The sequence below is a fragment of the Myxocyprinus asiaticus genome, chromosome 13, assembly GCF_019703515.2.
Source record: "Myxocyprinus asiaticus isolate MX2 ecotype Aquarium Trade chromosome 13, UBuf_Myxa_2, whole genome shotgun sequence".
Taxonomy (NCBI): domain Eukaryota; kingdom Metazoa; phylum Chordata; class Actinopteri; order Cypriniformes; family Catostomidae; genus Myxocyprinus; species Myxocyprinus asiaticus.
The window spans coordinates 6,700,436-6,727,782 of NC_059356.1; the positions used below are offsets into that span (position 1 = coordinate 6,700,436).

A 27,347-nucleotide genomic window follows, 5' to 3' on the forward strand; every position below is an offset into this window, starting at 1 on the left:
CAAAAGAAATTGTAAAAAAAAAAAAAAAAAAATACAATAAAATAAATTAATAGAAGTATCGGTATTGGTATCGATATCGATATCGACGATATTGGATTTGAAATGACTGGTATCGGATCGAAAAGAAAATAAGTGGTATCGCCCATCCCTATCCGACACTGAAGGCTCAAGCAGCCTAATTTACACTTAGAAAACTCCTAACCAATTTACTTGGAAGTGAAAATCAGTCCTCCTTTCCTGTTTAATTAATCAATCGCACGATCAAGCAGAACATCTCAGTTTTTAAATCCATAAGGATCTCTTTCACAACGGCAATAACAGCAGTGACAGCCGATTCGTCAGCAAGATCTCGCACTCTTCGCTTTCAAATTACGTATATCACTTAAAACGTGATTGCGTCACTCAAGGCCAGCTAGAAGGCTATATATATATATATATATTTTTTTTTTTTTTTTTTTTACTAAACAGCAAGAGTCATTTAACTTGTGGGTTTAAGTCTGAATTAATATATTAATTTAAATATATTTTTGGTATAATACTGATGTGGTTATAGACAAGAGTAGTAATCAGATGATTAGATCTCTTTGTGTCAATATTTCTACCCCTCCATCGAAATATGTGTGGGTGAAAATGTTTCCCTCGTTGTGTGTGAAAATATTTAAGGAGTTTTTAAACGTTACCGTGTAACAAATAAAAGTAAAGAGGTGTCCTTTAAAGCTGAAGTATGTTATTTCTGCACCACTAACACCACCAAACGGAATTGCAATAATAAACAGTGTTTTTAAAACAGTTTTCTGAATAGTTTCCCCCCATCTGCCATTGGTCAAACAAAGAAAGTCCCGCCCCCCCAGCTCACACCATTGGTTGAGTAATGTTACTGGGGCGGGTCTAAGCGGGTCTCTCAAAACAAACAGAAAAACAGTGCTTGCAGTTTCCGAGAAAATCAACGTATGAATGGGTTTCTTATAGTTGTCTTGAATATTCAGCTGGGATAGAAGAAGGAATTTTAACACAGAAAAATCTACATACTTCAGTGTTAAACTAGATTTTCCTGCAGGTTGTTTTTATTCCTGCCAAAAATTAAAGACGCCACTACTGTGAATAAGAAAGGGGGCGTCTGACCCCTAGTGCTTCTCATATTATTCAAACAAATATGTTTGGTCTGTATTCAGTAGTTACACCATTCAGTTTTATTTTATGTCTGAGCTTAGTACGAGTCAAATTGATTTGTGTTTTGAAACCGAGTGGTTGCTTGTTCACGCAGGCGTTGTATTGCATCCACACCAGCAGGTGGCTGTAGTGAGTATTCATTCTTACAGACACCACCAGAACCCGCTGTGAGAGAACCGACTGGTGTGGAAACTGCAGTAAACTTGTTGAGTGCCTCAGATCAGTTCATTACTTACATGATTCACAGTTGGATTTCTTATTTAAAGACAGAGATAAAACCCAGCAACTTTGTATTCATTGCTGGCGTACCGATAGACGTGGGAAAAGGATCCGATCTGTTGTTGATCTTTAGATAATTCATCATGAACGTGGCAAAAAGCGGTTATCGTGTTTTCTCTGCAAACTCCACGCCGGCATGCACTGAACTCGCTAAGAAGATTACTGAGTACGTATCCCATTACTAACAGCACAACACTTAACCTGGATCGTCATTTTAGAGGCTGATCTTGCTGTTGTATGAATGTGCATTGATGCTACTGTAGGATTTTGGCCTTTGGATTAGCAGAACACATGACATCTGATGTTTTCTTAACATACTGTGATGCCAAAGTGCAAAGAGTCCCCCACCACCAGCAGGATTGATCCATTTACTATCAGATCAAGATACTGAACCTCAGTTTACTGGATGAGAACTAAAAGTCTGTAAACCTGTAATAAGTCCCTTTGCATGGAAATATAATGCAATGCTTTCCTCATATAATATCCTCTGCACACGAACAGAGCATCATGCATCAGTGCTCTTGAAAATAGACTGCATTCATGAAGAAAACCACGTGACCGAGAGAATAACATCTATTTAATCAGACTGTCATTCAGCTGTACCTTTAAGTAGCTTTTAATTATGATGGGAACGTGCAGTTTGGAATGCTAATCCTGATTTTCTTGTTGTGTCTGCACCTCAGGCGTCTGGGAGTTGAGCTGGGGAAATCTGTTGTTTACCAGGAATCAAACAGAGGTGAATGCTTTACTTTTTGAACTTTAGATCCCCCATCACCCTGTCATTTTTAACATTGACCTAATTACATGTGGCAGTTCTCACTATGGTAATGAGAACATCTCATACACTTTACCATAGTTCTAAAAATAATGGCATACACTTTTAGGTATTAATTTAAAATAGCATAAAGTGTTTGATTTATGCTGAATTTAGGGTAAGTGTATCCTATAATATGGTGACTTCTTGATCCCAACACCAGAATTAAAATGAAAACATAAAAAACATGAAATACAGTCAAAATTGTGTGCTATAAAGTTGCAATTGTGAATTTATGTCACGCAGTTGCAAGTTTATATTCAGGATGGGCATTTTTGAGTAATTTTGCGGTCAAGTACTCTTAACCAATAAACAAGTAATCGATTACTTGTAAATGAAAACATAAGTAAAAAAAGGATGACACGTACGAGAATTTATATTTTGTTTTATTCCCAAACATGAGTTTCAAAATAAGATAACTTCAACAAACTATGGTTTTATTTTTGGAAATAATCCATCCAAAACCTCGACGACACATCCACAACCCCTTACCCCCAGTGGACTCAGCTGTAAGATATTCAGAGGGAGAGTACATTATAATTCAGCGTTGCCTACAACAGGCAAAGAAAATTAATTTGCGATGTTTTAGTAGTGTTTTTAATAGTCGATTAGCTGGTGCAGAACGAGTACTTGATTAGTCGACTACTCATGCACATCCCGCAGTTGCGAGAAATACAGTCAAAATTGTGAGATATAATGTCTCAACTGCCAGGAATACAGTTAAAATTATGAGTTTTAAAGTCGTAATTTTGAGTTTATGTCATGCAACTTTTTTTGCAATTGCGAGAAAGTCCAAATTACAAGATATAAGTTTGAAATTGCATGAAAGCAAAGTTGTTATTGCGAGACAAGTTTGAAATTGTGAAAAATATTGATCGCAGTTGTGAAAATTTCGAGTTTGTGGCAATTGCGAGTTTATATCACTTAATTGCGAGAAATAAAGACAATTAAAATTAAGTCACAATTGTGAGATATAAGGTCAAAATTGCAAGAAATAACAATTCTGAGATTTCAATTCGCAATGGTGAGAAATAAAGTAAAAATTCTGAGTTTTAATGTCACAATTGCGAGTTTATATCTAGCAGCTGCAAGAAATAAAATGGAAATTGGGTGAAATAGAGACACAATTGTGAGAAATGAAGTTGAAATGGCAAGCAATAAAGTAAAAATTGTGAGTTAAACAGTGCAATTATGAGTTTATATCACACAATTCCCATAAAGTTGAAATTGCGAGACATAAGTTTGAAATTGTGAAAAATAAAGTAGCAATTGTGAGTTCTAAAGTCGCAGTTTTGAGTTTATATAATGCAAGTGTGAGTTTTATCACGCAACTGCGAGAAATAAAGTAAAAAGTGTGAAATACAGAGATCGAAATTGCAAGAAACAGTCACATTTGTGAGGAATAGTTAAAATTGCGAGAATTGAAGTTGAAAATGCGAGAAATAGTTGCAATTGTGAGATATAAATTAGCAATTGCGAGAATCTTTTTTTTTTTTAATTGTGAGTAAAGTTTTTTTTACAGTAAAGTTGCAATTGTGAGTTTATATCATGCAATTGCAAGAAATGAAGTTGAAATTGAAAGATTTTAGGTTGAAATTGCAAGCAATAAAGTTACAATTGTGAGTTATATCATGCAGTTGAATAGAAATAACATTGAAATTGCGAGATATAAGGACGAAAGTGCGAGAAATAGTAGCTGTGAGATAAAAAGTCAGATTTGCTATTTTGTATTTCCTTATTCTGTAGCGGGATCAAGGTGCCATACTTTAAATCCACCAGAATTAGTCGTAATAACTTTCTCTAATTTGCATTGCAAAACATGGTTAAAATGAAAGATTTATCTCTCATTTAAAGTTTTGTGTGTCAATTTCTGCAAAAAGTGTTTTATATATAAAATGTTAAAAAGTGAAAATAAGTGTTTTAGACCAGGATTGTTTCGATTCAGCTCCCTCACTGTATGATTTATTGAGAAAACAATATTTTTTAATTCATTTTATTAAATTTTAAAACAAAAGCAATAGGGGAAAATAATCTATGATAATTCTGTCATTATTGCAAAATAAACTCTGATGGGGTGATCAGGTCTCTGACATGATGTGTCAAATATTGAGTTGAAATCATTTTATTTGCTCAATAGTAGAGACTGATAATATTTCACAACTGAATACTGACCAATTAGAATTAAGGATACCAGAGAGGCGTGCAATGGATAACACAATTGAATGTTTAAAACAACAAAATTGTTAATTTTTATCTAGTAAAATACTTGTCACACATTAAGTGTTTAAACTTTGTTCAGTGGGGCGCATTAGGGTAATGACAATTTAGGGGTTGAAAAAAGACTTTTTCATCATCATCATCATCATCATCTTTTTTTTTTATCTGGGTTACAATATGCCCTGGATGTGTTCAGTGTGAAATGTCATCTTCATGTCACCTAAAGGATGATGTTAGTGTTCTTAGTGTTTGTACTAAATACATTTGTGTTCTTATTTTGATGGCTTTGCTCATTTGTGACAGAAACCAGAGTTGAGATCAAAGAGTCTGTTAGAGGCCAAACAATCTTCATCATCCAAACCATTCCCAGGTAAGAGTGCCAATGAGAGGGAGAATATTAGACCTAATTAACTGATTATCACTGAATTAGCTAAAATGGATTTAAACATATTCAGCAAGCACAATAATGATGATTTAGCCTGCTTGGTAAGTTTGAGTGATTTGTACTCCTCTGAGCCTGTGTTTTAGCATAACACTTTATTCTTAGCTTCATCGATCTTGTTTGTTCTGTTCCATCCAAACTCTTCACAAGGACACTGGCTAAAATACACGATTCTTTATCTGTCAGAGACGTGAACACTGCTATTATGGAGCTGCTGATTATTGCATACGCACTGAAGACATCTTGTGCCAAGAACATCATTGGTGTGATCCCATACTTCCCCTATAGTAAACAGTGTAAGATGAGGAAGAGGGGATCGATAGTGTGCAAGCTGCTCGCATCCATGTTAGCCAAAGCAGGTAATGATCTATGATGGCCCTACGTCTGTTTTTATGTTATAAAATAGTGATTTTAAGCAAGCTTTAATAGAAACATGCACCAAAAAAATGATAATTACAACCATGGTTGGATCCAGATGTGGGCGAGTAGATTTTGACAGTATTTTCATTTTTGTGTGAGCTCTGCCTTTAATAATCTGCAATGTTAACCAGGCCTGACTCACATAATCACCATGGATCTACACCAGAAAGAGATCCAGGGCTTCTTCAGTTTCCCTGTGGATAACCTGCGGGCGTCTCCGTTCCTGCTGCAGTACATTCAGGAGGAGGTGGGCAGATTTAACAGATATTAACTTCCCCTTTAAATAGCAAGGAGAAACAAATCTACTGAAACAAAAGGATCATTATATGTTCGTCCTTTTTCTTTCTTGCTCAGGTTCCTGATTATAGAAACGCAATCATTGTAGCCAAGTCCCCATCCGCTGCCAAAAGGTAACCAGCACATGGTTTGGATTGTGTTCTCTTTGTATAATACGCTACCAGGCCAAAGTTTGGACACACCTGTTCTTTATTATTACTATTTTTTATGTTAGTATATGACTAAATTAATCAGAACTGTGTTCAAACATAAATGAAAGTGAAAGCCAAAACAATATTAAACAAAATCATCTTATATTTCAAATTCTTGAGAGTAGTCAATCTTTGTCTAGATCTCTGCACACACTCTATCAACTTCATGAGGTGCATCCTAAAATGCTTTTTAGTAGAGCCCGACCGATATGGGATTTTTTAGACCGATACCGATTTTAGAGGGAAAATTCACAGATTACCGATATGGTGGCCGATATAGTTAATTTTTGAGCTGGAATGAAAACAGACCTTTTCTATGTAGATTGGTCACCGATTTTGCACCGATATGACTATGCAAAGATACTCAGAAGGCTGCTTTCTTAAACAAATATTTTTATCAAACAATAACATCAGTACTGTTTAGTATCAGTCAAATGCTGACCATTTAAATAAAGAATAAATAAAAATACAATAAATAGCTTAATAAATATCAGTACTGTTTAGGATCAGTCAAATGCTGACTATTTTAATACTGCCAGTCAATTATTGGCAGGTTGTAAAACAAGAAGCATTTACACCTGCCAAGACAAGAGAAAAACAGCGGCAGCGGTGTTACACCGTATTCTGCTATACAAGTTCAGGGGAAACTTTCAACGGTGGAAAACCAGACTTTTAAATATTAAATTCTATAAATGCAATGACTGGAATTGTTCGGTTGAAGGGGGTACCAAACTGTGAATCTTGAACAAAACAGTTTGGTGAATACATGTTTACACATTAGCTTCCACTCAGCTGACAATGTATGAAAGAAGCTACGTGGTTAGCTAGTTAGCTATAAGCTCGTTGTCACGGAGAGTAAAAGATGGACCAGCACTGCGTCTCACTAACTAGGTAACAACGTAGCGTGAAATCAACACTCAACAGACACAATCCACCACCGCACCGTTGTCTGCTGAGCTGCAAAAAGATGTTCTGATGTTTACCTTTCAATCTGCTACATTACTGACTGCACTGACAAACTATAGCTGGCTAACAGCAAACAGACATGAGTGACGGTTGTCAGGGACAAGGTTAACTTTATATTAGTTAAATTGAAAAGGGAAAATGATGGGGTCATTGTTTAAAATTTTCCAGTATGTACTCAATGACACCAATTCTAAAGCATTGTTTTCTGCATTATATGTTCTAAAAAAAGTTTTCATATCTGCGCATATGGTAAAATATACGCCGATACCGATATATAGTGAGAGGCTAATATCGGCCTATAAAATCGGTCGGGCACTACTTTTTAGTATTAAAGTTCACATGTATGCTGGACTCTCTTTTTCTACTACCCATCCAACTAATCAGTTTAAAAAAAGAAATAAATAGATACAAATAAAAATAAATCAAATGTATACATTTAATTAGAATTTTAGTTTTACACAATACATTTTTAAGCAGTACACAATTAAGTTTTCAGCATTAAAGTGTGTCCAAACTTTTGACTTGTAGTGTAAGTCAAAGATATCTGTAAATGTATGTGTAATTTATACTCATTTGTGCATGTTCAGTGGGGCATTTACTTGGTAATGAATGTTTTTATTTACTTTTTTATTTAGAAAGTTTTTTTAAAAAGAAATTTAACGATTCTGCTTCCAGTTCCACTTAAAGTAATGTTCCGGGTTCAATACAAGTTAAGCTCAATCAACAGCATTTGTGGCATAATGTTGATTACCACAAAAATGTATTTCAACTCATCCCTTCTTTTCTCTAATAAAAGAACAAATTGAGGTTACAGTGAGGCACTTACAGTGGAAGTGAATGTGGCCCATCTTTTGAGGGTTTAAAGGCAGAAATGTGAAGTTTATAATTTGTTTTAAAAGCATTACATTACATTAATTGTTCTGTTAAAACTTGTGTATTATTTGAGCTGTAAAGTTGTATAAATTGTAATATTGCCTCCGTGTCTGAGACTGTCAATCCGAGCATCTTATCACTTGGCTTGTTGAGCGCGTTACCGCGGAGACATAGCGCTTGTGGATGCTTCACGCTATTCTCCGAGGCATACATGCACAACTCACCACGCGCCCCACCGAGAGCGAGAAGCACATTATAGCGACCACGAGGAGGTTACCCCATGTGACTCTACCCTCCCTAGCAACCGGGCCAATTTGGTTGCTTAGGAGACCTGGCTGGAGTCACTCAGCGTGCCTTGGATTCAAACTCATGACTCCAGGGGTGGTAGTCAGCGTCTTTACTCGCTGAGCTACCCAGGCCCCAGGTAAAGCCTTTTTTAAAGCGGTTTTGTCACACTAAATTCATGTTTACGTGTGTAATGTACTTTTGAAACAGTGTGCATGTTAATGTGTATTTTAATGTTTATGAACTGACCCTGTGGCAGTACGGAAAAACATACGAGGTCTTTGATGCTGCATGGCTGAATGGAGGAGAGAAATCAATTATCCAATTATCCAATTATCCGGAGTGAGGAAATGTGTATATAGGGTGGAGTTGTAGGAGAAAAAGGAGCAGGTGACCTGAGATGAGACAGATGCCGCCTAGTCAGTGAGACATCGCTGTGTTTGGGCCAGAAGTAGATCGCTAGAGTGAGCGTGAGTTGCCGGGGCGATCGATTGAGTGTTGCGTGCTGCACCTCTGGACGCCAGCTGCAGAGCGAAGCAAGTCTTTTGTGCTGATGAGTGCGAGCGAGCTCTCCTGGTGAATTCCTGTTTTAAAGCCCTTAAACCTCATACGTTCAAAACTTTCCTCCCTGCCATTATCGGCCAGCGCTCATCTCGCATACACACGCACACACCCTTTTGCCACACGCAAACCTCCACAAACATTCACGCACCTACTTTCATGAAGCACTTTGTGATCGCGCTGTTTGGTTTGATTCAGTGCAAATATAAGCAAGTGTTTAATGTTTAAAATGTGATGTAAGAATTCACTATTTAATGTTTTCTTTGTTTTTTTGTTTTTTTTCTTTCCTTCTCGTTACTTCTCTCACTCACGCCGTATTGGTGAGCAATGGAGTGTTGAATTTGCCGAGGTTTTCAAGCATCAGAGATACTTCTACTTCAGAGGCACCAACTTTCACTAACTTTAAGGTTGTTTGTTTTCTTTATTATTGTTGGACAAAAAAATCTTTAAAAAAAAACGGTGTAAAGACTGTATTTGAACTTGAGCCAAAGTGCCAGTTTTGTTGTTTGATTCCTTGTTGACTGGTGAAAATGTAACTGTGAAACTGAACTTTCTTTGTGTGGGAATCTGATTCATGTGTTTTGTAACCGGTGGCTTAAAGAGCTATTCTGGGTGAAAACAGTATTATTTGACAAGACTGAGCTTGTCTGGCACCGAACTAAGTAAATCAGTTTGTTTAATTTGTTTATTTATTTAGTATCTCTTTAATTTGCTGATTTAAATTCTCTTTGGGGCCCGCCACCATTACAACCCCATTCACTACCATTGTAAGTGCATCACTGTAACTGCGAGTATTTATTTTGTATTTTTTAAGGAAATGAGAGACTGTTAAGCAATTAAGATTAATTATTTTCTGTGGTAATCAACATTATGTGACAAATGCTGTTGATTGCTCTTAACTTGTATTTAACCCAGAACATTCCTTACATGATTCCATTAATGATTCTTTTATTACTTTTTAAGAAACTCATAATTTGAGAATGATTCATGAATCTTTTTGACTGATTCATTAAAAGGAATTGGTATTTGAGTCATTTGTTCACGTATCAGCCCACACTTATCACTTTCAGCAATAAAAATGCAATAGATGTGATGAGTTTTTACTGTCTGTTTTCTCGACCGGTTCTTAATTCCCATTTCTCTTGGCGATAAATCTTTCAAAAAGCATAAACTCCTTGAATCTCTCAATCACAACCAGCCACGCATCCAAGGACATGTATCTAAGGCAACCATGTAACCCAATTATCTCTCTCGTGGTTCTCTTTGCAGGGCTCAGTCATATGCGGAGCGTTTGCGTCTCGGTCTGGCCGTCATGCACGGTGAAGCTCAGTGTTCAGAATCAGACATGGCAGATGGGCGGCAATCTCCTCCCTGCGTCCGCAACACTGGACACCCCGGCCTGGAGTTACCATGTAAGAACCACCACATTGTGCATCTGTTGATTGTTACTATTACAGTATAAGCCCAAACAAGACCAACAACACTGATTGGGCTTCTCAGAGTTCTCTTATTTTAAATGATTTGAAATGGGAATCAGTGAATGAGCGAATCTTGCGACTGTCAAAAACATGTCAGGTCATATTTCACCCCAAAATCAAAATAAATGTAAAAAATATTTTATGCTTAACAAAAGTAAAGCCTTTTACCTTACAAATTATTGGTCATTCATACCCTAGCATACCCCATTCTGGCCAACATTTGCAACAGCATTGAATTTGGGATTCTTTATTTAGACAGCTACCTTTAAAGGCAATAGACCATTCAACTCTGTAGGTTTTGAGACACGGCCACTATTTTCATTATTGCATATACTGCTTCTATATTACTTATTCTGTATTCTCTAACATACATTGCCTTATAGGAGTTCACTCCAAGTTGCTGTGTTTACATTTATAGTTTTTGAATGGACTTCGACAATCCTCAGAACACTCCTTGTCTTTGCTCTCCTTTTAAGCCACTAATTTATATGAAAGGTTATTGAAGTACATAGCCCTCTTAAATTGAATTATCTCCTAAAAAAGGTGGTTTGTTGTTGTGGATTGTTGAAGTTCTAGTTTCTTGTCTGTATGTTCTATCATTTGTGTGTGGATTTTTGTGTAACTTGATGTTTATTTATTGGAAATAGGCAAACAACAAGCTCCGTTCCCAGGCATTGAGCTCCCAAGTATGACGATTAACTTTTATTTGCTACGATCACAGCAGTAACCACGCTGAAATGGTTCCTTCTTGCATGCGTGCAGTGGCTGAGGTCTCTCAGTGTCTGTAATTCAAGCACTCTGAAGACATTACTATTTTCACCATATATTTAGAGAAAAGCCATTGATTTAGAGCCCATTGAGGTTCTTTATTCTTTAATTATTCATTCCATATTTTGACAAATAGTCTTAAAATAATATATGATTCAAATAATGTATTTACTGAATATAAAGCAGTTATTAAATATTATAAACAGTTAGGGTGGATGGTATGACCCAAATTTTATGACACAGTTTAAGTTAAAGCTGAAGTGTGTAATTTCTGCGTCACTAGTGCCACTCAGCGGATTTGCAAAAATAAACATTGTTTTCAGAACAGCTTTCTGAATACACCCCCATCGGCTGTTGATCGAACAAACAAGATAGTCCTGGCCAAAAATCATGTCATTGGTTGAGTCAAAGTTATTGTTTCGGCTGGACAGGCCACTCAAAACAAACAGAGGATTTTGTATAGTGCCACAGAGACACAGTGTTTTTCGAGTTTTCGAAAAAATTATCCTACAAATGACTTATAATCGCCTCTGCATATAAAGCTGGAATATGGAAGAAAGGATTTTAACACCAAAAAGTTACACACTTCAGCTTAAATCATAGAGTATTTTTATTTCACGGTAACTGTATATATCACAATTTAGTTATTTTTGCTGGAAATGCAGTGGAAATGTTTTTTTTTAATGTATTAAATAACCATGTGGTGATGCTCATATGTGGATAATCCAGTGAATTATATACTATTAAAATGTATGGTACTTCATCTCATTTGATTATTTTTAGTTTTTTAATTTGGAACTTGATGGACGTAAACCAAAAGATAAAGATATTCATAATGACTAAATAATAAGTTTCACATAATAGAACAGTTGAGATAAAAACTCAAAACATTGCAACTAATATAATATGTGAAATATAATTAGGGCTGTCAATCAATAAAATGTTTAAATCAAATTAATTACATGATATGCGATTTAAATAATCAAATTAATTGTAATAGCATACCAAATAAATGTAATTAAAATTAATTAAAACAATTACAAATATAATAAATAGTATAATTTTGATAATTCCTAAAGCATTTTAGATGATACAAATTTTACATTTTAGCAATCTCTTGGTTTCTATTTTTACACCGTTTCACTGTGTAACCCCGCCCACTGTGAACTCCCACTGGTCCAAAATCCTGCTCCGCATAACTGTATATTAAACATAAAATATATTCTGATTGGCTGCAATTGTGCCGCATCACGAAGCATTATCTTGTTAAGTTTTGACAGACAAACGGCTTTACGAAAAACGTAACATTCCTGCTCTCTAATAGCCACATGGATGTATCTACCCCTGTTTGAATGAATATTGTCTACCATTGCATGATATATACAGTATACTGTCATCCCGCCCAGCCCTGATTGCAAAGTAAAAAATGGATGTGTAAGCTTCCGAGTGCTTCCAAACAGAACTAAGAAGCCTCAAATGGAGTGCTTACTTTCAAATTCTGTGTAATTAACTTTGTTGAGAAATGGAGCCATTGAATGTCTGGCTGAGAGAAAAGCCTTTGTTGTGATCGAGGCTCATCTTGCCAATCAACACATCATGCCTGCTTGTGGGATCCCATAGACTAGAGTTTTACAGATTTTTAGCTGCTTGTAACCAAGGCCCTCACACTGTCTTGGAAACACATGACCTTGATTAAAAGAGGAAGTTGTTCACGGAAAGTTGTAGTACAGATGTAGTAGATACAGGGCCAATAAAATAAAAAAAATAAAAAAGTCAGGCAATGCTTATTGTCCACATTATTGTAGAAGTACACAGCCAGCAGTGATAAATACAATAGCCACATAATCACATTTAATATGTTAAAGTCACAAAATTGTTAGGGATGCACCAGTATGAACTTTTTGGTCGATACCTGACTTAAAAAAAACAACAGGCCAAATACAGATATTTTGCCACTTTCCACCTTTTGTCATCAGATCACTGTTTTGCTTAGGAATTATCTTTAAAAATGTACAAAGATGTGCAAAAGCTATTTTATAAACATTTCCTTTGAAGAGAGCCATAATAAAACATAAATACAAGATAAAAATTTTTTTTAAAAAAAATGACGATTCATATGGGAGAATTAAATGTTATTTTGCACTTCTAAACCAATTTTTTTTTTTTTTGCAGTTCTAAACCAGAGAACTCACATTTTCCATATTATTATAGAACATTACAAATTCATATTATGCATCAACATGCTTTACTTTTTCAGATTTATTTTATTTTGCGTGTTGTTTCTTTATAACACAAACAATTATTATTAGCTTTATACAGTGCAATAAATTTATAGTTAATTTTAAATTAACCATAGTTTTTTCATATCTGTGTTTTATTTTTACGCCTATGACCGATTTGCTGATGGTTTTAATTTAGTCAATAACTGGTAGAAAAGTCTTGGTGGCAGATTCATCATTGCATCCCTAATTTTGTTTCTTTTTAGTCAATATAATATTAATGCATATTTGGTTTATTATGGAAGGTAAAACTCTTTTTGTTACTCGTAGAGATTATGGACAGCTTACGGCCATAAACAAACTCACACCTCAAATTTGCTATTGTCCATCACCATATGTTAAGGGCTGTTCATAGAAGACACATTCTTGTGTTCCATTTGCACTACTTTTTAATTGTTGGTCTGTGTCAACATTCACCAGATGGAAGTGTTGACCGCTGTGCCGCATGGTGCTGCATATTTTTAGCATCTTACGTCATGAGCGCCTTGTTTTTAAAATGCTGAATCAAATGCAAAATGTTTCATCTTTTGACATGCAATGTCAGTTTTAAAATAATGTACCAGTCAGATCTGGGATGGGATGAAGGTCTCAAGTGTATTGAGCATGTACCGCCATGTTGCTCCAACCCCTTATTATTTTCTGTTTTCCATGAAACACAAAAGAAGATGCGAGGAAGAATGCCTGAGCTGCCTTTTTCGTTCAATGAAAGTAGATGGTGATTGATACTTCCAAGCTCCAACAAGAAAAGAATCACAAATGTTGTCCATATTCATGCCAACTCCATATTCCAAGTTGTTTATAATGTGTCCTGTGTGAACAGCCCCTTACAAAGGTTCCACTTTAGAATTGTGTTGGACAGCGGCTCGCTACATTATCAGACGTGGTTTATTGATCATTGATCTGTAAAAGTAATGGTATGAAGAATGAAAAGCTTTGTAGGTCGTGCTCTTAATGAAAGGCATGTGTTGAAGGCATGTATAACTCCTTTAACCCCTGTGTATTCTCCAGTCTTCCTCTCTTATGTTCAGTTGGGTTGGAGCGTGTGTTTTGGCTCAGTGAGATCAGCCCCACAATCATTCCTAAACAGCAACATACAGCAATGTCTTGGAGTCTGTCATGTTGACTCAAGGACGAGATTGATTTATCTTGTAGTTTCCAACACTGACTCTTAAGAGTATACTTCTAGATATTCAAATTAAGTATATTGGTAACAAGAGATGATCATATCGCATGGCTTGTGCCGTATTCCCCCACCCCCAGTTCTTTTTTCATTTCTAATTTTGATTGAATTGTAGGTGGGGTAAAATGGGAAGCGTTCTCCAAACAAGTACACTAGAGAAATTGTTTTCTTACTCAGTATTTTTGTCTTGTTTTCCAGTAAAATATCTAAACATCCTTAAAACTGGAAGGAAAAAAACTGAAAAGCAAAAGATAAGACTTGTTTTCAGGAAATAAACAGTATATTGAAGTATTGCTCTTTAAGTATAAACCTTACTAAATTGTATTAGATTTATCCTTAAAATAGGAAAAAAGTTTGCCATTAGGGTAAGAAAAATTAACTTAATTTAAATTCAAGGTATATGCTCTGGAAACAAGTCTATATTATGTACAATTTTGCTGATCAAGTAAATGTATTTGGTTTTAAAGCTGATGTGTTTAATTTTTTTCGATGTTAAATTACTTTCTCTTGTCTATCCCAGCTAAATAAGCCGACACACCTATAAGTAAGCCATTAATTTGTTGATTTCCCCCAATAGTGTAAACACTGAGGCTTTGTCATGCTATCGAAATGTTGCATTCCGGCCAACTCGACATAGCAACATTGACAGAACTGTCTGATTGGGCAACCAATGGTAAATGAGCAGTGTTCTGGAAACCTGTTTGGAAACAATCATTATGTTTTTTGCAATACTGTTTGGTGATGATAGTGGCACAGATATTATACACCTGATCTTTATGAATATTTAGGATGTTTATTTTTATGGCAAAACAAGACAAAAAAATGTTTTGACAGAAAATTATTTGTTTGCAGCATAGGCCAGTGTTATCCAGTGTGTAATTTGGTCCCTGTAGGACTCTTCAGATGGTCATTTTTCCATTTGAGGATCCGAGATGGTTGAGATTTAGGCCAATACATACACTTGAACCCATCTTACCCAATCTACTGTGATGATGGAATGTGATTGATGGGCGTCTTTGGTCTAATTACAGTTTCCTGAAATGATTGCTTGACAGACTAGTTGATATTTTTATTTATAGTAATGATGGCCAAGGAGAAACCACCCATCACCGTTGTTGGAGATGTTGGAGGACGCATCGCCATCATCGTCGTAAGAAATGACTATTTTTGGACTAGTTAGATGTATGTTGTTTTCTTTGCAATAGCCAAGGCAAGCAGTGCATGATGCTTCCATCCTGTCTCCTACCCCGTGTAGGATGACATCATCGATGATGTGGAGGACTTTGTGGCAGCCGCTGAGATTCTGAAAGAGAGAGGAGCATATAAGATCTACATCATGGCCACCCATGGCCTGTTGTCTGCAGACGCCCCACGTCTCATCGAGGAGTCTGCCATAGACGTGGTGAGTGCTTCAGCCCTTTCACAGTGCAGTAAATGTCTCATTCTCAGGAAATGGTGCCATTTGTGTGTTTGTGTGTGTGTGTGCATATATACGGTATACAGTTGAAGTCAGAAGTTTAAATACACCTTAGTCAAATACATTTAAACTCAGTTTTTCACAATTCCTGACATTTAATCGTAGAAAACATTCCCTGTCTCAGGTCAGTTAGGATCACTTCTTTATTTTAAGAATGTGAAATGTCAGAATAATAGTAGAGAGAATGATTTATTTCAGCTTTTATTTCTTTCATCACATTCCTAGTGGGTCAGAAGTTTACATACTTTGTTAGTATTTGGTATCATTGCCTTTAATTTGTTTAACTTGTGTCAAATGTTTTGGGTAGCCTTCCACAAGCTTCTCACAATAAGTTGCTGGAATTTTGGCTCATTCCTCCAGACAGAACTGGTGTAACTGAGTCAGGTTTGTAGGCATGCTTGCTCGCACATGCTTTTCAGTTCTGCCTAACTGAGGTCAGGGCTTTGTGATTGCCACTCCAATACCTTAACTTTGTTGTCCTTAAGCCATTTTGCCACAACTTTGGAGGTATGCTTGGGGTCATTGTCCATTTGGAAGACCCATTTGCGACCGAGCCTTAACTTCCTGGCTGATGTATTGAGATGTTGCTTTGATATATCCACATAATTTTCCTTCCTCATGATGCCATCTGTTATGTGAAGTGCACCAGTCCCTCCTGCAGCAAAGCACCCCCACAACACAGGGCTCCAGACTGCGACTAAAATCATTTATTGCGACTATAATTTAAAATCTAGTCGCCATTGGCGACAGTCTGGTTGTGTGCGTTCATATGCGGTTTCATCAGATATTATCTTGTGGGTAATTGAATACATCTATAGAGCGCGCACCATCAGTGTGTCTCGCGCTGCTTTTCACCCATTCTGTTGTGGTGACAAGCTTGTTGCACCGCACGCAACAACAACAAACCCAGGGTGAGAGAGTCGTGACCAAATTTTTCTTTTAAACCAGATCTTTTTCATGAATCACCCGAAAAGAACTGAGGGTTTGAACTCAGGAGCTTAGGTTAGCAGATTGAATCAGAGTCACTTTCTCAGCGAATCAGCTGTCAGTGAGCTCACAACTGGGAGTGCAGCCATTTCAAAATAAGAGTCCCATGTGTATTTCGGGCTTCTTTACAATTAAAAGTCCTGTATTATGTACCACTTTTTTTCTTCTGGTAATTATTGTTTGGGATTGGAGTAGCACAATAAACTGCTTCTGGGATTTCATTCAATTTGCACTGTTGTAGTCTCTGTGTCTGGCCATCTGGTAACAGTAAAAGACTAATGCAATATTGTAAAACAATTCATATACTGTATATATATATGAATATGGAGTTCAATCTTTTGACACTTAAGACAATTGAGGGGCTTGTTCACAACTGTGCAAACATTCATTGATGCTCAAGAAGACAACAAACTACTATATGCAGACAATACTTTATGTAATTATCTGTAATGTAGATTGTGAAGAGCAGTATTAAATAAAAACATCTTTTATCTCTTATTTGTATAAATTATGAAAGGGGTGTGACCATTTATGAGACAAAATGGAATGCAAACTTATCTTCTCAACTATATAATACTGTATACTGTTTATTAAACCTCAGATTAATGGGTTATCAGCTGACTTCATTTTCTTCTGCTTTCTATCTTGTTTCTGAACAGCAATCTAAATGGAGCAGTTCTGTGATTTGGTGACTAAAAACAGCCATTTGTCTCCTTAATGTTTCAGTTTAGGAGCCAATGGCTCCTTAGTCATTTTTTTTTAGTCTGGAGCCCTGCTTAGTACATCGGATAAGAACGACAAACAATGTGTATAATATAAAAAAAAAAAAATCATTTTCTTTTGATAAGCACCCTAGCGCTCCCTCTCTCTTTCGCTCTCATCCACACACACACACACACTTACACACACCGACACACATGCATACGCACACATGATGTCAATGCACCCCACAACTTGGTCAATACAACAGTTTCTATATTATCCAAAATATATTTTTATATCTGTGGAAAAAACCCTTGCGCTCCCCCTTTCCTTCTCTTTAGCTCTCTCACACATGGACACACATGCACACTCACTCACACACAAGCAACAAAGAGCCTTCATGTCAGCACACCCCTGCAACTCAGTGGGATTGTAAACAGTTGTTTAGAAACTGAAAAGCTATATACAAGAATGGCAACACTTGTTGCTGCTTAGAAATATACTTAAACTTACATCTTGGCAGTTTGAAGCGATGTAATTGCTGACGAGAGCCACAGCAAACATGGGTAATTCCGCACGAGATCTTTCTCAGTTTCTCTCTTATTCTCTCTCTCTCTCTCACTCACACAGTAACATGTTACTCCAGTAAGTTCTCCATTAAAGCAGCATATCCTCCGTTGCTAGTTATAAAGTGACGTTTTCGAACTAGCAACAGAGGCTTGGACTGTATCAAAACTAAGACTCTGAATCCGTGGCAGAAGAAAGTAGTTCCACTCACAAGATATAAAACCCTGAACGATGTCTTAAAGGAATGTTCCAGGTTCAATACAAGTTAAGCTCAATCAAAAGCATTTGTGGCTTAATGTTGTTTACCACAAAAATTGATGTCGACTCATCCCTCCGTTTCTTAAAAAAATAAAGCAGCAAAAATCGAGCTTACGGTGAGGCACTTACAATCAGTGTTGTATAAAGTATCCATTTGTCATAATTGAGTAAATGTAAAGTTACCTTCATGGAAATTGACTCAAGTAAAAGTTAAAGTAGCTCATGAGAAAACGACTTAAGTAAAAGTATTAAAGTAATTGATATTATATTTACTTAAGTATCAAAAGTACAGGTAAATTGCATAAATAATGGAACAGTTCATTAAACCCATGGCAACTTATTTGATTGTTGGTGCTCATAATTTACTCGCCCTCATGCCATCCCAGATGTGTATGACTTTCTTTCACCTGCAGAATGCAAACAAAGAATTTAGAAGAATATTTCAGCTCTATGTCAATTCAATACAGGTGAATGGTGGCCAGACATTTCAAGCTACAAAAATAGGTTCAAAACAGTGTTTTTATGAATGCACACTTTAATATAGTGAAAAAGACATAACATAAATATATAAAAAAATAAAAATTTCCAACATTCTTTTGAATGTCCATGTACTAAAATAAAATATTTGATGCCATGAGTGTACCTTCATTTACTATTACTATTATTTTGAATGGCCATGGAAAATTAAGCAATGTGAAAACAATTTTACCTGGTAGCAAAAAGTAGTCCGTTAATTTACCTGATGAACTTTCACCTTTTGCTGACACTTTATGCTTCGCAGAGCTAATGTGTGCTTCTAAATCACTTGCACCTTTATTAGCAACTGACACATAAGTGCCAGCTTTACATGTCATACATTCTGTTTCCCACGGATCTCGACCTGGACGAAAGCATGGGAATTTTTTGTGCAAATCTTCTGTAAATTTGCACTTTCGTTTGGGCATTGTTTCCACTCAGCTGTCATTTGCTGCTACTGTCAAGCAGCTGTTTGATGCCAAACACAACAGCGCTTTGCATGTTCGTGGAGAGATTGACAGGCAGGAATTTGGCCAATAGTTGCTGCAAGCCTCTTATAATCGACCAACTGGTGTGCGAGAAGGCGGGACTTACAAAGAGTGGTCAAAGCAATGCAAATATGCGCGCACACACAATGTAGTATTAGACCAGATGCACATCATAATGCAACTAAAGCCGAAACCCGGACATTTTCGCAAATTTAGAAATCCCGTCCGGACGCTTTTTTAAGGTCCTAAAAAGAGGACATGTCCGGGAAAAAGAGGACGTATAGTCACCCTACTCACATGAGCAGTTTCTTGTCTTCCCTAGTGGAGACAGACGACGGAACACGTAATCTGGCGCGCGCTTTGCTTGTGATTTTGATTCAGATTCGTGATTCTCAGAACAAATCATTCAGACTGCTTTTTGAATCTTTTTGTTCAGTTCAAAGGAATCACATTTAAATTCATTTAAAATCAAATTTGACTCAGATGATTCTTTCAGCGAATCACACATCACTATCGCCGATCTGCATACATTTTTGCACATACTGCTGTTATTTTTTATTTTTTTAGGTGTTCAGTCACAAAAGTAATGAAAGGGTCTGGAGTAAAAGTATCAATTTTCTCTTTAAAATGTAGTAAAGTGAAAGTAAAAGTCCAAAGAAATATTTATACTCAAAGTACAAATATTAAAAAAACTGTACTTAAGTAGGGTTTAAAGACAGAAATGTAAAGCTTATAATTTTATAAAAGCATTTACATTAATTCCTTTGTTAAAACTCATGTATTATTTTAGCTGTTATGTTGTTTAAATTTATATTTTTACAGGCATTTTAGGGTTTTAGGGCATCGTCATGGTAACGAAGTTGTAAAACTTGCTATAACATTACACAGAAAAGGTTAGTAAGTGATTATCACACTAAAATCATTTTTACACTCATCCTTTATATCTCGTGGCTATACTTTTGAAAAAGTGAGTATTTTGATGTTCAAAAATTGGCCCCCATTCACTTCCATTGTAAGTGCCTTACTGTGACCAAGATTTTTGCTTTTTTTTTTAAAGAGATGAGTCAAAATACATTTTTGTTGTAATCAATTTTATGCCAGAAATGCTGTCGATTGAGCTTAAAAGAATAGTTCACCCAAAAATGAATGAATGCCTCATGCCATCCCAGATGTGTATGACTTTCTTTCTTCTGCAGAACACAAACAAAGATTTTTAGAAGAATATTTCAGCTCTGTAGGTCCATACAATGCAAATGCCAAAATTTGGACACTCCAAAAAAATCACAAAGGCATCATAACTGTAATCTGTATGACTCCAGTGAATATGATAGGTGTGGGTGAGAAACGGATCAATATTTAAGTCCATTTTTGCTAGAAATTCATCATCCTGCCAAGTAGGGGACGATATGCATGAAGAAAATGAATCACCAAAAACACAAGAAGAAGAATGTTAAAGTGGAGACTGACTGAGCAGGGAGGAGAATTTATAGTAAAAACGGACTTAAATATTGATCTGTTTCACCAATCAAATTGCTTCTGGAGACTTTGATATAAACACTGGAGTCTTATGGATTACTTTTATGCTGACTTTATGTGCTATTTTTACTTCGGCTTGCTCACTGGGTTTCTAAATACAAATTTAAATACTTATTTTTATACACACTTCATAAATGTATTTAATCAAACTACACAATGATGTCTTTAAGACATTATAGATATTACAGTTTCATTTTCTGTAAATGTATGATTTTCTGTAAAGCTGCTTTGAAATGATGTTATGAAAGGCGCTATACAAATAAAAATGAATTGACTTGACACTTGTTGTGCTGTGACATTTCACCTTTTAAAAATAACTAATATTTCTGACATCAAGTCTTTTTGACTACATGGTTCAAACAGATGTAGGTTTCTCGTACAGACTTTGTCAGTATTTCATGATGTTCATTTGCCTAGTCAAGCTCAATCTTTGAACATCTTTTATGGCAAAAAAAAATAAATAATAATAAATCTTGGTGCAAAACACACATATATTCACAGTATGTGGTGTGTATTTAATATTTATTAGTTAAAGCCATTATTAGCCTTTTTTGCACTGACTTTCAACCCAAAACATTTAGAATGTAACACGATTGCACAATACTCTTTTTTGAAAGAGAATGTCATGGATTGTTCTTTTTTTTCCCAGTTAAAAGGTGTGATTTATTACAAGACACACTGCAATTGATACTACCAGAAGTTATTTAGTGGCCTATTCAAACTGTATTCAAATTATAGATATAATATTTCCGTATAACAATGATGTTGTTAAAATTGTGTAGCGCTGTAGAGTTAGGGCTGGTAATGATTGGTAACTGTTGGTACTTTGCAAGGCTGTAACTAAACCATATTTTTAGGAATGGTGGATTACAGTATAAGAAAAAACCTATTGGTTGACCACTGATCTGAATTTTGGGGGTGGAGGCATCCTCTATGGTGATCCCCCCAATATTCTTGAAAGTTAAAAGTCTGCAAAAAAAAAAAAAGCAAAACAATGGAAACTGGAGAATGGGCCAGATGTTCCCACAGCAATTACTTACCTTTATTCACATGGATTTGTTCTGTTTATAGCTGAACGTTCAGTATCAAATGATTGCTAGCGATATAATTAAAGGTTAATTTACAAAACTGCCTCCTGACCAATTTTTGTGATATATTTTATGCTCTTCCAGGTGGTGGTGACCAACACAGTCCCTCATGAGGTGCAAAAGCTGCAGTGTCCAAAGATCAAGACAGTAGATGTCAGTATGATCCTGGCCGAGGCGATCCGTCGCATTCACAACGGGGAGTCCATGGCCTACCTGTTCCGCAATATCACAGTAGACGATTAGCCTACAAATTAATTTGTGTTAGAGGCAGAGGTGAGGTCCAGAGTTTGGGGAAACATTTGCCCTTTTGTAAGGTGTGCCATGCAAAAAGTTACCGTAAATTCTAAATTAAACTCCTTTTATCCTCCAAAACAATCAAATAAAGTCCTATTGACAACTTACTGAATTGATATGGATATCTAACATTAATTCACTCAGAGCCTAGTGTTAACAGTATACATGCAATGAATCTCTCATTCTTTGGCACACAGATATGCCTTCATAATCTAATGCACAGAACTTAATATGCAAGAGTTCACTTACTTGAACTTCTGTTTTGCACCTTTAAATTATATTCCACATTAAAAAATGTAGGTCTACTCTTAAGTATGTAGATTCTTTTAGAGTGAAGTTGGATTTCAGTGCTTACCAGTACTTTTTGATTCATTTTGTTTTAATTCTGCCAAATGAAGGAGATATAAAATAAAGGAATAGTTCACCCAAAAATAAAAAATAAAGTTTTATTCACCCTAATGGCATTCCAAATCCATATAACTTTCATTTGTCTCAACACAAAAGGAGAATTTTTGTAGAAGATCCTGGCTGCAAAAATGAAAGTTAAAAGGTCAAGTCAAGCACCAAAATGACAAAAAAAGATTACTTAAAGTGAATGATGACAAATTTGTATTTCTTTCTGCACACAAAGCTATCGTGTAACTTCAGAAGACTCGGAATAAAGAGCATGAGTCGAATGGACTACATTTTAATGAATAAATTTTTTTTTTCTTTTTTCATTTTGGGACTTGACAGCTCCAAGTTCTTCTTCACCATTTTTGGATGAACTATCCCTTAAATATTCATACTTGATATCTATGGTGCACAGTAAGGAACCAGAAGATTATTGGTTTTTGGCCATTTTGGTTGGTTGATTTATGCATGAATGTATACTACAAATCAAATGAGCTTTAAATGAACCAAGTACTGTGAATATTTCTCCAATAAAGCATCTGCACTCCTACATAACAATACTAAAGGGGGCAAAAAATGCATGTAAAACTTGTTTCAGTGTTTGGAATAATGCCGATCTCTATATTTGCAGTGTAGTCTGGTGTAGAAGATAAGACTTTGGTTTCAAACCTAAAGGGAATTGAAACCAGACAAGCAATACTAGGCTTAATTATCTGTGCAGAAGTGTTCAGCATCAACTAATTTAAATATAATAAGAGCAGTTGGCTAGTTGTCAGTTTCATCCACCCAATCAGATAATACTTGCTTTTGCTTCATAATTTATTCTTTGAAAAACATGGACTGTAATCCAACTAACAGGAATGTAAACCCACAGATAGCTACTTCAGTAGCGATCTGTCGAGCAGGTAAAAATTTCCCAGTGCTCCAGGTCTCTTTGAGAGTCACTGCTTGGTTCTCAGCTCCTAGAGCCACAGATATTTTTGCAGTAGTGCAAATTTGGTCTTCGATCCAGCCTTACGGAGGACATACATTTTTGTTATATTGTTCTGTATTATTTCACTGCTGTTGATTTGCAATCTTATTTTTGTAAATAAACACAATGTATTTGCTTCATGGATTGCAGCTGTCACTTTATTGAACTGAAAGGCAAAAAAAAAACACAAAAAAAAAAAAACCATGCAATTGACTTTGCAAGCTATGAGAGGGCATACTATATTATGATTTAGTTGCAAATGTCCAGCAAACTCGTCTCAGAATTTTATGATGTCATCAGTGGTGTTCAGTATAAAGGGGTTGAGTTAGTAAAGGACCCTTTACTTGCTCTAAACTCCTCAGGTTTATTCAGAAGACACTGAGGAGCTTAGACCAAGTCAAGGGGCCCGAACAAGACTATGAAACCATGCATGGGTCATATTTCAGCCATATTTCAAATCTTAAGAAGAAGAACTAAGAAAATAATATTTTGCATAAAGAAAATGAAGCCTGCTTGTAAAAAAAAAAAAAAAAAAAAAAAAAGGTTACATTTACAATTTGAGACTATTTTGTTTTACATTTTGACATTATTTTCATGACGATTGAGCATATTTCCCCCCACCCTCCCCCCAAAAAGTATAACAAATAATAATAATATTCTGCAAAAAATAAATAAAATCTTATTCTCATTAATGTAATCTGGACAATCAGTGGTGATCCTTGTTAAAGTCCATTTGTACTTTGTTACAGTAAAAATACTGCAATACAATGGTTTTATAAAACGGCAAAAAATTAAACCCACTACAACAAATAGTACCATAATATATTTAGTTTGCAATGTATACATTGCAACAATCATTATTTTTATTTTATTTTTTGCAATAACATAATAATAATTAGATGCTTTTTGTCACAGGAGGAAAATGTGCTTAATTATCATGAAAAATTTCACAATTCAAAAAAAATTCAATGGTCCTAAAAACAGGGCTCATTTACTTTATCACTGCAAAAACTAATTTTCCCAATGAGTATTTTTGACTTATTTTCCAGGAAAAATATCTAAACATACTAACAACAAGAAAAATCTACTTTGACAGAAAGTATAGAAGATATTAAGTCTTGTTTTTAGAGAAATCAAACTAAATTTAGTGGAGTTTATGCTTAAATAAAGAAAAAATGATTTGCCAGTAGGTTAAGAAAAAGAAACTTGTTTCCCCCATTTTTTTTTTCATCGGCAAATAGTTTTTTCTTGTTATAAGCATAAACATTACTAAATTGTGTTAAATTTCTCTGAAAACAAGACAAAATGTCTTGTAATTTTGCTCCTCAAATAATTGTATCTTATTTTAAAACTGTTGAGATATTTTTACTGGAAAACAAGACCAAAGATAATTTTAAATTTAATATATTTTTTGCTGTGTACAAAATCTAATTTCTTATTTATTTGTGTTCTAGGGTGAAAAATGACCAGTTTCATGCATTCTCACCCATAGAGAATGCACACCCTAATATAGAATTATTTAAAAATATTTAGCTTCTGGAACAACTTCGTCAAACTTCTTTACACCTCAAAAGACTGATAGTTGTACATGGGAAAAAAAAACTAAAAAACATACCTCCGGTTGTTCTCAATTGTGAAGCGTTGTCCATTATCTCTCAAACAAATGAAAAGATCTGGTAAGAGAGCAGCACTTATCAGTGTGTGGATAGCTCTCGGTCAGGGCTGATAGACAGACAGCTGTGTGTTTAAAGTGGACTAGAAGAGGAACTAGATATGCAGCACATGGAGGTCACTTCCTGCTTTCGGCCTCAGGAAACAATACACCTTGTTTCTGCTCTAGGTATGAAAGGGGAAATACTCTGTGTGTGTGTGTTTGTGTGAAGAGACAACTGTGTTTTAGCAGGTGCTGTGTGAAAACTGTGCTTGGACATTATAACATAGGGCGGAGTTTAGAATAGACACACTTGATAAAATTTGTAAAACTTCTCTTTTGATTGTTCCACTGGAAGCTGGTTTGAATCTGATAAATGCAGACAGGTGGAAAATAGGTAGGGCTGTTGTATAACCAGTGTTACTCAAAAAAAAAAAAAAAAAATAATCTAGGGCTGCAACTAACGATTATTTTGATAATCGATTATTTCTTCGATTAATCGGATACAAAATTTGTTTCCTGTATTTTATTAAAATATGATTTTTTAAAAACAGAAATGATAAAGGGTGTAAGGATATGGTTCGATTTACATTACTGAATTCATGATTCTTTACTCTAACAAAACTTTGAACAAAGCCTGAGTCATGAAAAGTTACATTTGAATTTATTATTATTATTATTATTACTTTCAGTACATATGCAAACAGTTCTATTTATTACTTGTAAAATTTTATAGACCAAAAAGTACTGTGCATTAAAGAGTAAAATGATCCATCGGGGATGGAGTGGGACAAAACATCAGTCCAGCAGAGGGCAATGGTGACACTAGAATAGAAATAGGCCTATTAATAATTCTGCCCAGCTGAAAAATTCATAATTATGTTAGATACATACACCGACCAGCCACAACATTAAAACCACCTGCCTAATATTGTGTAGGTTCCCCTCGTGCCACCAAAACTGCACCAACCCGAATCTCAAAATAGCATTCTGTGATGATATTCTTCTCACCACAATTGTACAGAGCAGTTATCTGAGTTACCGTAGACTTTGTCATTTCGAACCAGTCTGGCCATTATCTGTTGACCTCTCTCATCAACAAGGTGTTTCCATCCGCAGAACTGCCACTCACTGGATGTTTTTTGGCACCATTCGGAGTAAATTGTAGAGACTGTTGTGTGTGAAAATCCCAGGAGATCAGCAGTTACAGAAATACTCAAACCAGCCCGTCTGGCACCAACAATCATCCATGCGATTATCTAATCAGCCAATTATGTGACAGCAGTGCAATGCATAGAATCATGCAGATATGTGTCAGGAGCTTCAGCTAATGTTCACATCAACCATCAGAATGGGGAAAAAATGTGATCTCTGTGATTTGGAGTGTGGCATGATTGTTGGTGCCAGATGGGCAGGCTACAAACCTGACTCGGTTACACCAGTTCTGTCTGGAGAAATGGGCCAAAATTCCAGCAACTTGTAGAAGGCTACCTAAAATGTTTGACCCAAGTTAAACAATTTAAAGGCAATGATACCAAATACTAACAAAGTGTATGTAAACTTCTGACCCACTAGGAATGTGATGAAAGAAATAAAATCTGAAATAAACCATTCTCTCTACTATTATTCTTACATTTCACATTCTTAAAATAAAGAAGTGATCCTAACTGACCTAAAACAGGGAATGTTTTCTACGATTAAATGTCAGGAATTGTGAAAAACTTTAAATGTATTTGGCAAAGGTGTATGTAAACTTCTGACTTCAACTATATGTATATTCTTACCCAGTAAAATAATGTTTGCCATGGTATGAATTTACTGGTGGAATCAGACATTACATTTGGCATTATAAGGATGATCAAATATCAGGACCCTTAGCATTATTGTACATTATATTTAGCATTATATACAGTTTAATATAGTACAATTATGTGCAGATTCACTCTCGCGCTGAAAAGTCTCATCACGGTGCTCACTGTATTACATGCGTTTACATGAAAAGAAACAATCTAAAACACTTTAAACCTCACACTTTGACCTCTGAGACATCAGCGTGACATCAGTGAAAGCTGCACAATTGATTACATTTAAACTGAAATCGAGGTATGATGTTGCATGAGTTTAATCCAAATGATTGCGCTCGTTTTCTCCATTGCGATTGGTTTGATTGACGTGGATGCGCGTGCTCGCTTGCTCA

At 35.7% G+C, this 27,347-nt stretch overlaps 1 protein-coding gene across 2 annotated transcripts; it reads left to right on the forward strand.

The window, feature by feature from the left end:
- Nucleotides 1-1,330: 1,330 nt before the first annotated feature.
- LOC127450383 (phosphoribosyl pyrophosphate synthase-associated protein 1-like) lies at nt 1,331-23,639 on the forward strand. 2 transcript variants are annotated; one of them, XM_051714469.1, is made up of 11 exons: nt 1,331-1,615; nt 2,133-2,185; nt 4,784-4,850; nt 5,109-5,281; nt 5,474-5,589; nt 5,697-5,752; nt 9,785-9,927; nt 10,641-10,679; nt 15,300-15,370; nt 15,476-15,622; nt 21,924-23,639. In XM_051714469.1, the coding sequence occupies exons 1-11, from the start codon at nt 1,533-1,535 to the stop codon at nt 22,080-22,082; spliced, it is 1,107 nt and encodes a 368-aa protein (XP_051570429.1). In that variant the 5' UTR covers nt 1,331-1,532; the 3' UTR covers nt 22,083-23,639. The 2 variants fall into 2 exon arrangements, with proteins under 2 accessions (XP_051570429.1, XP_051570430.1); XM_051714470.1 differs by lacking the exon at nt 10,641-10,679.
- Nucleotides 23,640-27,347: the final 3,708 nt, after the last annotated feature.

What these genes read in the sequence shown, in the direction of transcription:
- LOC127450383 (XM_051714469.1), top strand. Translation starts at nt 1,533, where the DNA reads ATGAACGTGGCAAAAAGCGGTTATCGTGTTTTCTCTGCAAACTCCACG. An exon ending in TTACCAGGAATCAAACAGAG is followed by an intron (nt 2,186 to 4,783) that starts GTGAATGCTTTA and finishes CATTTGTGACAG; the next exon opens with AAACCAGAGTTGAGATCAAA. An exon ending in CCCAGGCATTGAGCTCCCAA is followed by an intron (nt 10,680 to 15,299) that starts GTATGACGATTA and finishes TTTTATTTATAG; the next exon opens with TAATGATGGCCAAGGAGAAA.